Source organism: Thunnus maccoyii, chromosome 8, assembly GCF_910596095.1.
Source record: "Thunnus maccoyii chromosome 8, fThuMac1.1, whole genome shotgun sequence".
NCBI classification, from domain to species: Eukaryota; Metazoa; Chordata; class Actinopteri; order Scombriformes; family Scombridae; genus Thunnus; species Thunnus maccoyii.
Window position 1 is genome coordinate 12,432,111 of NC_056540.1, and position 17,858 is coordinate 12,449,968.

The following is a 17,858-nucleotide window of genomic DNA, read 5'->3' on the forward strand; positions in this document are numbered from 1 at the left end:
AGATCAACATAAAAGATCAACAACAGATATAGTGGTTTTTATTTACAATCAGAGTAGAAAAAAATATCTTACAAAGGCTACACATCCTGAACAAGTATAAGAAAAATTGGGTTGGGGATAAAAAAAAAGCAACTGATCACTTCTTCTGACAGATCTGCAAACTATGGTGATGATAAAAATACACTTCCGCACTTCAATGACATGACATAACTATACAGTTTCTTCAGAATTGTTTCTCTGTTCTGTTTAGCATTGGAGCATCTTCCCTTTAATGAGGAACTCTTTAAAAGTCCATTGAGCTATGAGCAAGATAGTCCTTCCGTCCAATGTTGGTGACCTGCTTGGTCTGCATGGCCTCCAACTTAGGACAGTCTGTGATACGATGACCGAGACCACCGCAAAATGTACAGCCCCTCTCCCCTGTGAAAACACAAGAATTAAGTATGTTAGACAGACAAATAGTGAATGTGAGATGAGATGATCAGATTAGTTGAGGAACAGTAAAAAGGAAACAGTTATAATGCAGCAGGCCATATATGAGAAGTATGTAGGCCTAGAGAAAGAGATGTGAGCTAGATTTGGTGTGAAAAACTCACCTCCGATATCCAGCATGGTTTCATCTCCTGTCTGGAGAACCTGGAGGACTGGAGGAACCTTCTGCTTGGCTTCAATAAGCAGGGCTTTCAGATCCATCAATACTGACTCATCTGTAAGGGAAAATGTAACACCCACTGTTACCATATTGTCATTTAACACTGAATTAAACTAACTAAATCCACTACAAATAATTCTAAAAAATCAATACTTCTGCACATTTAAGAATTTCATTGTCATGATTTTGATTTTCATGCATGTACTGTTCCTTACCACAGCCTTTATTGATGAACGTTGTGGCGATACCAGTCTTACCCGATCGTCCAGTTCTTCCAATTCTATGGACTGTAACAAGACAATTTCAACAAACAAGCTTGTGCAATTAAAGGAGAACTGAAACTTAGGTAATGTGCTGATTTTAAAGAGGCCAGACCATAAACATGTCCTCTCACCATAGTTTTCTATCTCCTCAGGCATGTCATAATTCACTACATGCTGGATTGCTGGGAAATCCAGACCCTTGGAGGCGACGTCTGTGGCAACCAAGACATCTTTCTTTCCTTCTTTGAATGCCTCTATGGCTTTTGTTCTCTCCTCCTGATCTGTAAAGAATCAACACATACGATATTAACATTTAAAAAACAATGACAAACACCATATATGATGGATATATATCAACCTACAGTACTTTCTTTGTACTTTCTATCAGAACTGTGAAGGAGAAATTGAAACAAATTTGAAAAAAGGACGACATCTAGTGGTAATGATGAGCAACTACACAAAAGTTGTCCGGACATAAGTGCTGTGAAGTGCACTTGAGTTGGACATTGCTGATGTGTACTGACTTTTCTGCATTTAAATGTCAAGAATAGAAAGGTCTGCATACCCTTTCCTCCATGGATGGCCACAGCCTCCACCCCTTTTAGCAGCAGATACTCATGGATGGCATCTACATCAGCCTTCTTCTCAGCAAATATCAACACCTGTGAATATGGACATGCAATAATTTATAACTCTTGACATGTTTGATGTATGTATTTTACATATACGTCAACATGTGGTAGTACTGACAGGAGGTGTTGTTTTCTGGAGACACTCTAGCAGGTACACCATCTTGGCCTCCTCTTTGACGTATTCCACTTCCTGCTCACACACAAAAAAACAACTGAGTCAAGTTCAGACAGTTTCAACCATGCAATGACCATGAATCAGACAGCACAAACTTGTTTCAGTGAAGGATAAACATACCTGGATGACGTCCAAACTGGCAGCACCTGCCCTGCCCACGTTAATCGTGATGGGTTTGACCAGAGCACTCTTAGCAAAGTTCTGGATCTTCTTGGGCATAGTGGCACTGAAAAGCAGGGTTTGTCTTTGTCCCTTAGATAAAGAAATGACACATTATAGGACTATTCTCATCTGGTAGCTGCGCAAAGTCAAGCTATATCTACCATGCACAGTTTTACTGCAAACTTTTACCAGAAAAAAAATCCAGTGTTGGAATGGGGAGTATTTAATGGACCAGTGTGTAAGATTTAGGGGGATCTATTGGCAGAAATGGAATATAATATTCATATATATTCAATATAATCACCTGAAACTAAGAATTGTTGTGTTTTCGTTACCTTGGAATGAACCCTTTATAGCTACATAGGGAGCAGGTCCCTTTCCATGGAGTCTGCCATATTGCACTGCCATGTTTCTATATTAGCCCAGAACGGACAAACACTGGCTCTATAGAGGGCCTTTCACGTTTTTCGCAAGTTTTGTGGCCACCATAGGTTCTCCTACATGCATGAAAGGGAACGGTGAGGGTGAGAGGTATTCAGCTGGTTGCAATCTGCGACCTCAGTTTGGCACCTAGATGTCACGAAATCACACTGGTCCTTTACATGTTGACACGATTAAAATCAAAATCTTAAAAATACCCTGGATTGTGTGAACAACTATTCGAACTCTGTGTAGTAGATATAAAATGGCCTAATGTTTGCCCCTAATGTATTCAGAAGCGTTCTGCAGATAAATTTAGGAAGATTTGAAAACATTTCAAGAAATGCGACCATAATTATTCAGTGTGAAAATCAGAAAAAAGAACATAAATGTCTAAGTGCATATTTATATTTATATGTTTATATTGTCAAAATGTCACTGTTGATTAATGTGCACTTCCCGCTATGAATAAGCAAATTAACAAGGAAGGCCTCACCTTGAAATAGGAGAAAATGGTTCTGATGTCCTCCTCAAAACCCATGTCAATCATCCTATCAGCCTCGTCCAGGGCCAAGTAGCGACAGATGTCCAGACTCACCATCTTCTTCTGCAACAAGTCCATCAGACGGCCAGGGGTGGCGACCATCATGTGGACACCACTATAACCAGGAAGACACACAGATTCGGATGGAAAATGAACCCAAAACATTTATTACCGCTTTGATTCAAACTGAGTATTTTTAGCATCAAACTGTAGTGATCTGTTGTTTGTTTCTATCCACTAACACAATGTGACCCTTTTTTTTAAATTAAGTATAAGTGTGAGTCCTTGTATGTTGTCAAAAACACAGCATTCGCTTAATATGCAAGATAACCCTGCTAAAAGCTTTTTCCACACAAACATTCTCTCTTACTTACTGTTTTACTACCTCCATCTGCTCCTTGACAGACATCCCTCCGATGCAGAGGGCAGAGCGCAGCTGAGGAGCTCCTTCCTCCTCCAGAAGTTTGCAGTAATATTCTATGATGCCGTGTGTCTGTCTTGCCAACTCACGCTGGGGGTGAAAGGAGGGGTAATAAAATCAGATATGCATAGGGAGTGATGAGTTTAGCATAAAAGAAAGACAATTCTCACAGCTACTGTCATCATGTCTAAAGAGCAAACAATGAGAAAAAATCTTTTTTTGTGCCTCTAATTGTCCCACTGTTTTAAAATTGAGGGATTTATAGTATGTGTAAACTTAATTGAGCTGTGATTTCGATGAAATAGGTTTGTCTTACTGAAGGACAGATGATGAGTCCATATGGTCCCTCTTTCTTAAAGAAAGGAAGCCTCTTCTCCTGCTCCAGGGAAAACATGATGATGGGCAGAGTGAAGACCAAAGTCTTTCCAGAGCCAGTGAAGGCGATGCCAATCATGTCCCGACCTGACAGACTACAGAAAAACAGCCTCAATACATTTACATGTATTTAACATACAGTACATACTACTTATTATTATTATTCTATTCATTATTATTACTCTGTAAAGTTCCATATACTGTACTTACACTGTAGGGATTCCTTGAATTTGAATTGGAGTTGGGTGTACAATGCCCTTCTTTTTCAGACCTTTCAGAATTGCTGCAAACACAATAACAGACAAGTTGTTCATCATCAATCGTGGCATCACCTAAGACTTCACACAGACAGACAAAATGTGTTTCTCATGTGTGGGAAAGGGAGTGTGGTGTAACCTGGTGGAAACTTCATCTCCCTGAAGCTTTTGATTGGAGGAGGGATGCCATCTCCATCAACCAGGATATGAAACTTCTTCCTGACGCGCTCATTTCTGGTGTCGGGCATATTCAGGATGTAGCGTGGTGCCTTCCAGCTATAAAGAACATTCAGGTTATAGAGGTAAACACAATCTACAAGCAATATTACTTTATCTTTAAATATCATGACTGCAGAATTCAGTGATTAGGATCTCACCTAGTTTTGATTGGATCATCGTATATGATACCTTTGGCCATTTCCTTCACAGACATCAAAGCTGAAAGACAAAAAGCAAAATTCCCCATAGTTAGTTTTGCGAGTTTAAATTTTTTTTTGCACTTTTAAAATCTGTAAACATTTCTTCAAAGGAACTTGAAAGCGTTGTCATTTTACCTCTGCCCTCTTTAACACTCTCCAGAATCTTCTCTTCCTCTTTCAGCTGCTTCTCCTTGGCTGACTCCTTACGGGCTGTAGATTAAAAAAAAGACATCAAATAAGTGAGATATAGTCATGTTAAGTAGAGTGAAAAGAATAAAACAGACGGTTATTATATTCCAGAGTGTGTCTTCTTTGAACTGGATACCTTCTGCTTTTTCCTTGAGGTGCTGATGCTGGTCAAGGAGACTGATATTGGAGCGTGGACCGAGACCCTCATCCTCATCCCTCTGCTCCTCCCCACTGTCCTTCTGCTCCTCGTCCACTGCCTTTCCACGCAGACGCAACATCTTCTGAAGCTGTGAGTTTAACATATTCAAAAACACATTCAGTTTGTTTATATAACAATTGTGTCTGATGGACGGACATGCAACAGCCCATACCCAAAAACTTACCATTTGTTGTTTCCTTATCTTGACAGGAACGTAAGGAACATAGTCATCATCCTCTGATCCCTCGGGGCCAGACCCTTCATCCTCCCCATGGGATCTCTGTACAAAAATAATACATCTATTAGTGGTAAGGCCTCTTGAGAGAGAAAGTTTCCTGATACAATGTAGCATGAAGCAGCATGTATGAAATGACACTAGAAATGACCAGCAGTGGTGTTTATTAAATGTGTCTGATCTGTTTATGCTAGAGACATATCCTGACCTGTGCCACATGGATTAACATCATATTTATCTGTTTTATATACTTCTGCAAGAGGCATTCAAAACTATGAACTGTGCAGGTGGAGTCATTTTGAACTACTTAATATACAGTTAGCTAGTTTAGTCCAGTGGTTCCCAACCTTGGGGTTGGGCCCCTCCAAAGGGTCACCAGATAATCTGAAGGGTCGTGAGACAATTAACAGGGGAGGAAAGAAGAAAAAACAAAGTTCTGATAAACAAATCTGTTTTCAGTTTTTGGACTTTTTCTCCAAATCTTTGATTTTTGAAATGTTGGATCATTTGAACATTTATTGAAATGAAACCGTGTGAGAAGTTTAGAGAGAAAAATCAGTTTTTGGTGGAGCTGTTAACAACTCATAGACATCTGAAATGTGACCCCGACTACACACTGCTTTTTGTCAAAATCCAGAAAGATTGCAAATCACTGGTTTCATCTTTAACAATGTGTTGTATTCTAAGAGCTTGTTATCCATTGAGTCAGATCTTCATCTGAAAAGTAATTAAAGCTATCAAATAAATGTAGTGGAACAAAAAGTATAATATTTCCCTCTGAAATGTGGTGGAGTGGAAATATAAAGTAGCAGAAGTACCTCAAAAGTGTACCCAAGTACAGTACTTGAGTAAATGTACTAAGTTACTTTCCACCACTGACAGCAGGTAACCGCTGAATACCTGTTTTCAGAAGCTAACAATTGTGATGTGATGATTCATGTTAGTCTATTTAAATCCACACAATGACCTTAAATAACGGGTCTGATGATTAATTGACCACACATCTAAAAGTTATTTAAGTAACTCTTATACATCCAATTTGAGAATTACCAGATATTAATGTGCTGAAAAACTGAAGTACTCTTGGTGTAGTGATACAAATGCAAAGTTCTGAGCTGATTTATAACTTTTTAAACGTCACTGTTACGTATTGACCAGAGATGTTGTTACGGGGACATAGCCAGCGTTAGCTAAGCAAAGACCGTTAACATATTTGTATGAAGTCCAGTTAAAGTGTCATATTGTCAAAGACCTTTAGATTATTAATCGACACATCACAAGGTTTTAAAGTGCGGAAGGGATTAGCTACTGTATATAATACAAGTTAAAGGCACAACAGTGCTACTATCGTTAGCTTAGCGTTAGCTAGCCTGGTGTAGCCTTTTCACAATGAGACGACAGCATACACTTAGACTTACCTTTCTGGGTCGATTTTCGGTCTCCATTTTATTACCGAATACAGTAACGTCGCCTCTGTATTTAAGCCACGCAGTTACTTATCAAATAATCAAGCTACAATTCAATAAATGTATCCAATCCACATGTTTACACTCCGCAGGAAGCTTTGGTACAGTACGGAACACTGTAAGGGCCAAACTTGATCGACACGAAGCGGCAGCGTCCACACATTTCACAGCGCCTCCACAGTCAGTCTGTTATAGAGACAGAGCCACTAATAGCATATCATGGACCAAACCAAAAAGATCAATATAGAAAGCAAACACCACACTTTATTTTTTGTCAAAACTGTATTGTTTTAATCTTTCTGGACGAAAGATTTTTCACAGTATCAAAAGTGAATTTTTAAAAAAGAAACAAGCCAACATACACTTGGCTATTATTGGTATAGTATAAATCTACATTCGAAACATTAAGATAATCTTCTCTAACTGAATATAACCTGGAGAGCATCAGAGATGTTATATGAAAACAAAATGTCAGCACAGATTCAGGAAAGAAATCATCCATCTCAATGAAAGCCATCAGCTATAACATGGTTACTGGTGTAAACCCCAAGGCCTGTGTCCCAAAGCAATCAACTCTTGAGTGATACTTCTCATTAAAAGATTATCAAGATGTGGACTTCAGATAGGCTAGCTGAGGTGGAGGGTGCCACCAAGGTCACAGTACATGAAAGGAAAAAAAAAAAAAAAGAGTAGTATGGTTGAAAATATATCTCACACACACAACCCCCAGAAACGCATGACAAAGGCTCAAAAGGGCCCAAAATAATCACTCAATATGTACAAGCATTTAAATTAACTCTGTCAAACAATATGTGATGGTTCCAACGTTAAAATGAACATTGCACACTGGTGTACCTGTCACTGCTGGAATATAGGGGTTAAAATAACAGTTTAAGAGTGTAGTAAAGGACTTTCTTCAGCTGGACAACAGATGGCAGAGTGTTGACAAGGCTTCGGATTATAGACCTATATTGGATAACACTATAAAAAAGAGAATTGGTCAAGATTAACACCAAGGGATGATTGACATTGAAGCAACAGACACATTGAAGTTTGCCCAATACAGGATTGGAGGACAGTAATGAGTTTTCAGTTCTATTTGTATGACTTGTTTGTACGGGTACTTCATTAGACTTACATTTTTTTTTTAGGTGCATCTTGTGAGCAAAGTGTTTTACACAGAAAATGGATATTTTTCCACACGTTATACTAGAGTTGTTGGTGTACATTCATGTAATGTTTTTTAACATAATTTCATACAAAAAAGATAACGGCATTGCAGGTAGGTCATCAAGTGTTTGTCATTTCATGTTAACACTGATTCCTAAATAGCTTTTTTTTATTACGATTAAAATTGAGAAGAGTGTACCAATTCAAATGCTTGTGAGAAAACATTGAAAAAACATGTGGGGTAAAAATCAAGGAATGCCATGAACCCCCTGCAGAAAAGGAGGGTACAAGTATTATTTTTTTCCTCTAAATCAGGTCCAAGAAAGTTGTCTTATGCTCCTTGTTGACAGACCAGAGACAGCATATGATGAACAATTTCTAGTGTCTAGTGAGACTGGTGTAGTGGGCAGGAAACTAGCAATGCACAACGCAATGGCTGATGAGCAACAGTATCTTTGGAGCACCAAATTGAACTGACTGGAATTCAGAAGTTTAACAACGTTAAAATGTCAGATTTGTGATAAAAACATTTATTTCATGTAAGGTAATTGTTTACATACTACATACTTAAGCACATGGATGCAGTGGATTTAACAGACTTTTTCCATTTTGCATCTCTCATTTAGTGAACATTGCAATAATAGCAAAGGGTAGAGTCGGCCTTGAGAGTGATCTCTGGCTTGTTAGCCACAAGTTATATTTCAGTCTTCTGAATGGAGAGTATGATTTTGAACCAGGGTCCCTTGGCTTAGTAAGGAAGAGAAGAAAACAGGGAATGAGAGAAGGCCTCAGGCCAAATAGGGCTCTACTCAAAGAGTTTGTGGTGTGAAGTTTTTTTTTTCTGGCACTCATCCGAGTTATTGAGCTGCATTGGAAGGAACCTTTTTGAGGCTGAAGTTGGACCAATTCACTGCTACCTTCTGGCGAGTTTGTTTTGCAGAGTCAAGGCAAAACCTAGAGAGTACAGATAGAAAAGAGGAGAGGCAGCAAAAAAAAAAAAAAAAAAGCAAAATTTAGTGACACAGTTAATCAATGCAATAGAGCGAATAGAGTTCTGCTACACTGCTGTATTGACCCCACCTTTTGAAGTATTCCACTTCCCGATCAATCTCATCCATTTCTGTGGGATCCACATCTTTAGGGAGAAATACATCATCTAAGGAATGAAAAAAAGATGAAAAATTAGATGGAAGGAGTCAACAATTACAATCATGCACAGTGTTATAATAATCTATATTTTCCCGTACCAATAGCGCTGCTGGATTTTTCGCCCTTGTTCTTGTTCTTCTTATTTTTTCCCTTGGATTGCAGCTGTTGCTGCCCGTTGGTTGGAATGGTGGGGTGTGCTTTGCTTTCTGAATCCTGCTCGGACCGAGATCCTCGTGTGTCTGTGTCACCCTTCCCCCTTTGTGCATTCGAGAGGCCACCATTTGCTCCACTGGCAACATTTCTGGATGATTTGCTCTCCTCAGCTTTCTTAGGCCCATTTCTCTGGTTGTCTGCAGAGTGCTGAGGCTGTTTGCTCCCAGCTTTTGAGCCGTTAGAACCAATTTCAGCCACCTTAGACTCAATGGTTTTCTGCGTTTCATTCCCGGAGGCAGCTTTGGTTGGTTTGTTGGAATTTTGCTCCGACACAGGCTGCTCCTGTCTTTGCTGCTGCTGCTGCTTTTTATTCTTCTTTGACTTTGTACCGCCGTTTCCAACTGCGGAGTTCTTGGGATCAGGGATGTCCTCCTTTGATTTAGCTGTTGCTTGGGCTGGCACCTGTGGCAAACTGTCAGATCCAGTGGAAGTGCATCTTTCTGGGGAACGGACCCTTATGAGCTTTGAGAGACTGGGGGTAGTGTGCAACCGCTGGATGTCCTTGGACCCAACAGTGACCCCTGATGCCGTGGTGGTGGTATTAGGAGATGAGACAGTGGTTGTGTCCTCCCATCCATTAACCAGGTCCAGGTGGCTCTTAAAGGTTCCCAGTGAAAGAGGGGCGAGGTCAAGGTCTATCTGCTGCAGGTCAGAGGAACCATTGAGATGGGATAGTAAATGGTTGCCCTCCAACGTGGCTGCCTTCTTTGGGAAGTCATTGACATCCAGATTGAGGTCGTACATGCTAAACGAGGCCCGGATTGAGTCTTTGATGGTGTTCTTAATCTCTTCGAGCCGACTGGTGAGAAAACTGTTGACGCGCTCAAGCTCCAGCTGAGGCCAGTCCAGCAACCGACTGGCTTCAGAACCGTCAGGGATGGGCTCGTCGACAGGCTCAGATGGATTGGAGTGAGGGTCACTGCCTGCAGCACCCATGTTGCCCTGCTGAGCTTTTTCCTGGAACAGACATGGTAGAGGCATGATCACAAAATGTGATAATACTTAAATATACTTATTTACTGACTGAAATGTGTCCATAGCACCGAGTATAGAAAACATCTAATGTTTGGTCAGATTCATCATCTTGTTTACTCTTTGATTAGATAGTTCCGGATTAAAATCCAATTTTGCAAATTTCAGTCTATTTTACTTGGGCAAAGTTCTTATAGCTTGTGTTTGGATGACATTTAACATTTGGGAACGTTGTCTTGTTAAAGGAAAAGAAGGGTTATAAAAGAATACATGCTGAAATTTCTTAGGTTAACTGGTTTTGTTATCAATACTCAAAACTAGGTATCAAAAGACATTTTTAAAGTTACCATACCTTCTTCTTTTGTTTGTGTCGAGCCCTTTTGGCAGCCTTGGCACTGTTAACAGGTTTGGGCTCCGAACTGTTTATGAAGTCCAGCAACTCATCCACGTCCCGGTTGTCAATGGCACCAGCCACTGTCAGTTCTGAGTCCTGACGCTGAGGCAGCTCCTCTTTACGTCGGGTCAGTCGTGAGCGGAGCTTCTCTCGGATTTCAGCGTAGTTACGGCTAGTTGGTGCAGCTGGAGGCTGTGACCAAATATTAATAGGAAATATTACAATACTGACACCTTTTCATATGGTTTTATAGATGTTTTTAGAAATATGTAATAGCAAAAGGAAAATGTTAATTACTACTCCAAAAGTTGATAGCAACAAAAAAGTTCCAATGTACCGCATTGTGTCCAAAGAACTCGCAGTAGCAGCAGTCGCAGTACTTCCCGTCCTTCTGGTTGGTAGAAGACGAGGCGCAGGAGCTCCTCTCAGAGCTGCTGTCTTCATCCTCCCCCTCCTCTATCTCCGACGGCGGATGGCACAACGTCCCATTAGTCATTTTGTGCCCCTTACATGCCTGATCCCTACAAAAGAAAAAAAAGGACTGATATTAATCTATGAGAAGGGATTTGTATTCTGAATCAACACAGCTAAATAAGCAAGTTTTCAATTCCACACTCTCCAAACAAGCAATGTTCAGACATCAATACTAACCTGCAGGCCCCAGCTGTCATATGGCCTACATTTGAAGTGGCCACCGTTCCCCCACTGTGTCCATTACAAGGGTGGTTACAGATAGACGTGCCCAGTTTGCTGTGTTGTGTGTTCACGGCAGGAATGTGGGCGTTTTTGCACGGGCTGGGCTTATGAACAGATGTTGGGCTGTCTGGACTGGGAGAGGTGAGTTTAGCTGTTGGGCCGTGGAGGTTTGGTACCAGCGGGGAGAAGGGAGCGTGGGCTGCAACCCCAGTGGCAGAGGAAGAGGTTACATGACTGTGCTGCCCGGAGCTTGGCTTTGGAGGCAGGAGGGAGGAATGCTGTGAAGACAGGCCGGTTGGACTATTGGGGGGTACCGACAAGTCTGTATGTTGATGGTGGTCACTGGGGTGGAAGGCTTCACCTGGACAAAAGGAAGCATGTATATAAATTACTTCAGGGTTAGAAATGCTGGATCATCTTTCCATACAGTTTATTTCATATTACTTAAATAGGAATAGGTTGAATTGTGTACCTAAAAACAAAGAGATTTGTCCAATAAAATACATTTTGTTTAAAAGGATGTTTTCATTACGTAGGGGGAATTGCTTCAATAAAATTATAAGTGAAAAATGAGGCATTTGTAAGTACACTACATTTATTATTTCAATGTTTCAGATACATGTTTAATTCAACATGTTATATCTGCTTAGATATTTAAATCCATGGTGACAGGTAGTGAAACTACTCAAAATGACACTTTTTCTGCTTTCTTAGCCAGCAAAGGTTGATTACAAATCTCAAATGAGTCTTGAGTTTTACCTACACGTACTAATATATATCAGGTTATTTCAAACTGTAGGTATATAACCATGTTTAAAACTAACCCTTAATTCAGTGAGGAATCTGAAAGACTGGATTCAAATTAAACAAGCAGATTCTATGCTGGATTCAGGTTTAATAAAATGCTGTGGAACCCTGCGAGTAGTCACCTGGTGGCGTTGGTCGACGGCACATGGTCTTGAAGTGCTTGGGAGTGGTCTTACAAAGGTCTGCTGAGGTAGACAGGGGGTTCCCAGCAGAGGATCCACTGGAATTCTGGGATGACGGGTGACTGTAGGGACACACTTTGGTCCCCGACGTTTTAGCAGATTTCCCCGGCGCTTCGTGAAGTCCTCTTTTCTCATGACAGGCTGATCCTGCTGTTATACCTGGAGATGGAAAAAAAAAAGGCACTAAATGAGTGACTTTATGCAAGATGCTGTAATTTTCACATTTTTGCTGAAACTAAAGCTTGGTTCAGAGATAGAACTACATAAACACAGTTTAATACCATTTCATTTGTTGATATGTTGCCTTAAAGACGTCTCATATAAAGCGTACAGAGAGTACAGAGGAGCAACTGGGATTTTCTGAATTTGGACTGCAGTTTATGTTTTGTAAAAAATAATTCCCTGCTCTTTTGAGTCTTGTTAAGACATGTTTATGTGTCCAATTATGATCATCTCTCACTGCTTTGAGAGAGAAACCTTTTTTGCCTTTTTTTTTTTTTAAGCCTTGAGCTATAAAACTTTTTTCCTCTCTTTTGTGTCAGAGAACTCCCTTGAAAATGAAATGCTGCATCTCAAGGGGCTTATCAAAAAAAGTAACTATCTGCCAAACAGACCTGCTAGCCAGTAGAAGTTGATAAAAGTAACTGTAACTTTATGCCCACTTAAAATGTTGCTATGATATCTAATTAAGTACATTTAGTGGCTCAGTTCACGTCTAATTTGTAACAGATGTAGTTTGATTTAATTTCTAGTTGAAAAACACACCAGCATAATTCACAGCTAAACAACCATTTTTTCAGTCAGCACCACACAAAATTCAAAATGAAGTAAAATAGGGCATTTCTAATTGAATGTTACCCACTGACTCAGTGAAAACACATCATTATTTCTGACTAATTTCACTTAGCCTAGCCTAAATGCATTTTGGCCAGATGACACATTTTAGTATTTGCTGAACTAGAATTGAAACCACAGCTATGTGCCAGGCAACCTCTACATGGTAAAGTGATAAAAGTCAAGACATTCTGCAAAAGAAGACAACAGACAAAAGCACAGCTCATAGCAGTCTAACTTTTGATTCCAATTAAATGTACTATGATTTGATTATAAAACAATTCTTGACGCAACTGAATCCACCTCAATTTTTGATTTCCACAATTATTCTCACTGCATGAACACAACCACAATAGGATGATAATCAAGATCCTTTATGGCAACAGTCAGGACTTTGCTTCCATTTTCATCTATTAAATGGTAGAGTCACTTTTTGAGTCTTCACTGCATTGGAGAGCTGCATGTCCAGGCATGCAATATAAATGAGTAGCTCTGTTGTAGAAGGAGATTTGGGGTAGAATTGATATATATGATGGATAATGAAGAAATCAGAATCATTCTGTACATTTAAGCACAAAACTGCATCAGTTTTGCTGCAACCTTTCCACTGATACGCACACACACACACAAATTACATGCACTTAAATTGTCTGTGTGAAAAGATCTGCATTCTCCTTATTAAATTGAAATTAAAATTATTCACATATGTGAAATATTGTGGTGACCCGACCCGTATCATCTATCCTGGAGATAAATCATTTCGCTTCATTCTTGAAAGTTTTTTATTTTTAAACAAATCTCCATAATCTGAAGCTCATATTAAAACATTATCCCACCTTTCACAATGCTCAGCTCTAAGGACTGTAGAAAGTAGAACATTGGAAGCTTTTACAACTTTGTTCTTCTAAGACAAAGTAGACTAACACCTGAAAAAAGTATCCAAAAATGTGTCACACATTTATTGCTGAGTAAGTACACTAACAGCCAGCCATGGAGCTCTGATTCCAACCAAATTTGTGACCCTTTCACAAAACTGAAACTCAAAACTGATAGAGGAGATTTCCGCACGAAACTGAAACTCGCAAAACAGCAGGAATATTAGGTTTGTTACGTTCTCAGCGATTATTGTCACTGGCATTAAAAGCTCTGTGGAGCTGTCTTTTACGCTGTGATGCCAGACCTTGTTGTGAGTGTGATGAAGTGTTGTGGCTGCAGTGTTCCCCTCCGTTGGTGTGGGCTGAGTTCCAGAGTCCTGACAGTTTGTGGGCTGACAGGAAGGAACTCGGGTCCCAATCCACAGTACTTTGCTCCGGGTAACCGTTCCCACAGCTCTGGGACTTACAGGAGGAAGAGTGTGACAATGGTACCTGAATAAAAATTTTTTAAAAAAACAACAAAAAAAAACACACAATCACAAAAAAGGTTAATCATGGAGCTGTTGTCTACATAACTTATATTTTGACACTAGAAATGCCAAGTAACTAACAGCATTACCTCATAATCTTGGCAACACATTAATAGAATGTGTCAAGGGAAGGGAAAACATCTAATAAATGCATGAATCAATCTTATATGAAAAGACAAATAAAGTTAAAACACTGCAGGGGATTGTGCTGCAATCTTTCCAGCTGTTTCTTTTTTTGTTGTTGCTATTTTTAACATTTGACTAGAGCCGAATATCAACAGAACATCTTGAACAAAGTAAGTTTAGTCTTCAAAATTTGCATTACATGTAAAGCATTTCTGTAAAAACAAAAGAGAAAGCAAAGGTAGTAAGTGCAGCTGCCTTAAATATTCCACACAGATATACAAAGTAAGTTACTCCCGAAGAGACAAAACAAAGACTGAAGATCTTTACACTTATTAAATCCAAGGTGACATTTGAACAGAGATTTATTTAGTGAGTAAGCACATGCAAATGCAATGTCCTGCATGCTGAATAAAGATGAGATTGATTCAGCCAATAGAAACGAACACAATTTAACTAAGAAGTAGTAAAAAGAAGTTGTAAAAAGCATCCAGACATATGACCCAAATCAGTCCCCTTTTATTTACCGGCGTCGGCTGCTCCTGGGTGCTCCGTCTTTCCTCCTCTTCCACGGTCTTGCAGCAGCTCTGACAGATCCACAGAGGCACCTCTCCCAGCAGGGACTGAGACAGCGAGGGCACCGCATCAGCAAGCTTACGCCCTGGCGCCTCCCGCAATAAGGCCTGGGAGAGTGCAGGCACGGCATCAGCCAGCTTGGTCCCATGGCCCCCTGGGAGTCCGTTCATGGAGTTTGCTCCCCAGTCTTTGAATTCACGGTGGCACAGGAGGCAGCAGGTGTGCATAGGCTAGGTGGAGAGAGAGAGGATAAAGAGGTCAAGTAATAGCCAGTCGAACTGTGAACTGTGACACGTCGTTTTGTTGGTTAATACTGCAAAGAAAATAGGATCTGGCAGGTCGTATGCCTCTCAGAATGATTCTTAAAATACCTGATGATACCAACAGATGTCCTAGATGTCCATCAGATGGCAATTAAATTAGTTATTTTTAATCTAATTAGAATGTGAGTAAATAAACACTCAGTTGCTAGTTTACTGTGTACACAGAGCTAAAACTAATGCAATAAGTCATTATAGTATTCAGAATATGCAGTTATAAAGTTGAAACAACACCTCTATAAGCAGCTTTAACAAAAATATATCAGAATCACATTTAATACAGTTTCTTTGTCAGCGTCATTCTAAAAATTTCCATCATTAGTCAAATCAATTCGGTCACAGCGGAACACTGAATCAGTTTTTAGTGCCACAGCATCACCTGGTATTATTTGTTTATTAGTTGTTCATTTTATTATTTATTTATTTGTTATTTGTTTAATTTGATCCCTACTAGTTGCTACCAAGACAGCAACTATTCTTCCTGAGGTCTTCACATGAAAATACAACGTCAACATACAACATACCTGAACACTTAACAACAATACCCAAAACTCAGATTCCCTCACACCCACCCAGCACCCCCAGATCACCCCTTACCCACACAGAAACCTCTCAGCTCCAAAGGTAGGGCTGGGTGATTTCGACAAAATCAAATATCACAATATTTAATAATAAATAATAGAACAGGTAAGTCAGGCCTTCCAAACCAGGATAAGACAGCATCCATGCCCAATCACAATATTACGAGATCCAAGATCTAAGATGATATCTAGTTACATGTCACAATATCAATTTAGTATTAATATATTGCACAGCCATATTCAAAAGAAAAACATACCGACAACAATGATAATAACTCTAACAACAAACAGAGAAAACAAAATAAAAAATAGAACAAAACAAAACTCCACCAGGAACAGCCTTGTGTTGAACCACATAAAAATGATTCCAACGACTAACAATGCAGTGAAGAATACAGGTTTTAAATGTGGGAAAACAGAGATGTGGTGTAGCATCAGTACTCAGTTGAATCAGTGCATCCCTATAAACCTCCACTGAGACAGGATCTATTACAGGCCTGTTGTATTAGACTGCATCAGTCTTAACTTGGTGTATCTAAAAAAAACATCGAGAGAGAGAAACAGATGCCTCCCAGTGTTTACTTAATATAATTTTATATGGCATATAGATATATTCTAAATTTCAAATGATAATCAGGGTATTCAAAAGTACTTAAGCACAATAGTATTCTCCCAAAAAAGTAAATATTATGACACATGTCAAGACACGCTTCGTGCACACGTGGGATCAAATTTAATTGATCGATGCAAGCAGCAGTCAGTGAGGTTGTAAAGGCTCAGAGGTCACATCAAAGGTGGGCTGGTTGTCCAGTCTGCCTGCAGCATGCCAGCTTCACTTTTTTAAGGTTAGTGGTGACCCTCAACTTTGTACATCCGATTTAGCATCATTAGCTGATCGCTGCATGCATTGAAACTTTTGACATTTACTTCTGACACCTTTCGATCGTAGAGTGCGGTAGAGCCAAAACAAATATCTAAAGTATAATAATAAGAGTCGAATAATCAACAAGATCCAAGTCGAGTGTCCGCTACACTGTTTAATGAAGCCGTTGTGTCTTTGAGCTAAGTAGCGGATGAGCTAGTAGCTGGTTAGCCCCCGCTGCTGTGAGTGGCTTCAGTGTCGGCAGTAAGCACGTTTGCAGCACGGCTAGCCTGCTGGCTAACATTAGCTGGGCGGATGAAGAGTTGTAAACGCTGGAAATGGGACGACCTGTCCGCGGCACAATGTCACCTGTCCCGGCGGAGGAGATGGGTTGCAATGTTAACTCACACTGCCTCAAAGCCACACTGCTGGGGACGGCTCTTCTAGCTAAGTTCAAACGCATTATTTATTTAATTACATGTCAAACGACGGGAAAGCTCTGCATCCACGACTATTAAGACTAAAATAGCTTTCAACCAGCCATCGGGTGCATGTCTTCTGCAGGGTCTAGCTGCAGTAAATAAATAAAAGCACAAAGGAGGATGTTTGGCGTAGCAGAGAGAGGCTAGGTAGCCTATTTTAAACACAGCGGCTGGCTTGCTGCTAGCTTACCTGGTTCGCCCTGGTAGTAGCCAGCCTATCCAGCCCAGCATCTCCGCCGCCACCGCCGGCTGCATCGCCGGGAGAGACTGGGCTCTTCGGTACGGTTTGCTGTCCGGGCACCAGCTCCTTCTGGGCGACGCCTTGCTGTTTGCTTTTCTTCCTTGCCATCACGACGCTGTTTGTAAAACGCTTTGGCCAAGTTTGCACCAGTTTCGGTTATTTTAAAAGCACACTTTCGTTTCTTCTCGGACCTCAAAATGTTCTCTATCTCCTCTCCAGTCAAGACAACAGTCAATATGGCGGAGGACTGGCACACTCAGGAGTTCATAGGTTAAAGATACTGCTGGCAAAGAGGCTTCACTTCCATGCGGAGAATACAACGGCAGCCCACTCAAACGACGAAGCTAGCGCCGCCATATTTAGTGAGGGCAATCTTCTCCTCCCACTTTTTTTTAATTATAAGAAATAAAAGACAATTAAACAGGCCCTTCCTCACACGATG

The 17,858-nt window shown here is 40.3% G+C and overlaps 2 protein-coding genes across 2 annotated transcripts; both read right to left on the bottom strand.

The window, feature by feature from the left end:
* Positions 1–22: 22 nt before the first annotated feature.
* LOC121902449 (probable ATP-dependent RNA helicase DDX41) lies at positions 23–6,547 on the bottom strand. The gene is made up of 17 exons (XM_042419763.1): positions 6,362–6,547; positions 4,893–4,988; positions 4,646–4,796; positions 4,456–4,530; positions 4,279–4,339; positions 4,041–4,177; positions 3,855–3,927; positions 3,586–3,739; positions 3,223–3,359; positions 2,801–2,963; positions 1,843–1,974; positions 1,666–1,737; positions 1,481–1,577; positions 1,047–1,196; positions 868–939; positions 597–707; positions 23–420 (listed from the first exon to the last, which is right to left on the bottom strand). Exons 1-17 carry the CDS (start codon positions 6,386–6,388, stop codon positions 284–286), a joined length of 1,845 nt encoding a protein of 614 aa, XP_042275697.1. The 5' UTR covers positions 6,389–6,547; the 3' UTR covers positions 23–283.
* A 1,541-nt stretch (positions 6,548–8,088) lies between these two features.
* Positions 8,089–17,695, bottom strand: fam193b (family with sequence similarity 193 member B). The gene is made up of 10 exons (XM_042418272.1): positions 17,366–17,695; positions 14,882–15,160; positions 14,007–14,193; positions 11,933–12,151; positions 10,959–11,364; positions 10,645–10,828; positions 10,266–10,499; positions 8,827–9,898; positions 8,660–8,735; positions 8,089–8,533 (listed from the first exon to the last, which is right to left on the bottom strand). The coding sequence occupies exons 1-10, from the start codon at positions 17,522–17,524 to the stop codon at positions 8,437–8,439; spliced, it is 2,913 nt and encodes a 970-aa protein (XP_042274206.1). The 5' UTR covers positions 17,525–17,695; the 3' UTR covers positions 8,089–8,436.
* Positions 17,696–17,858: the final 163 nt, after the last annotated feature.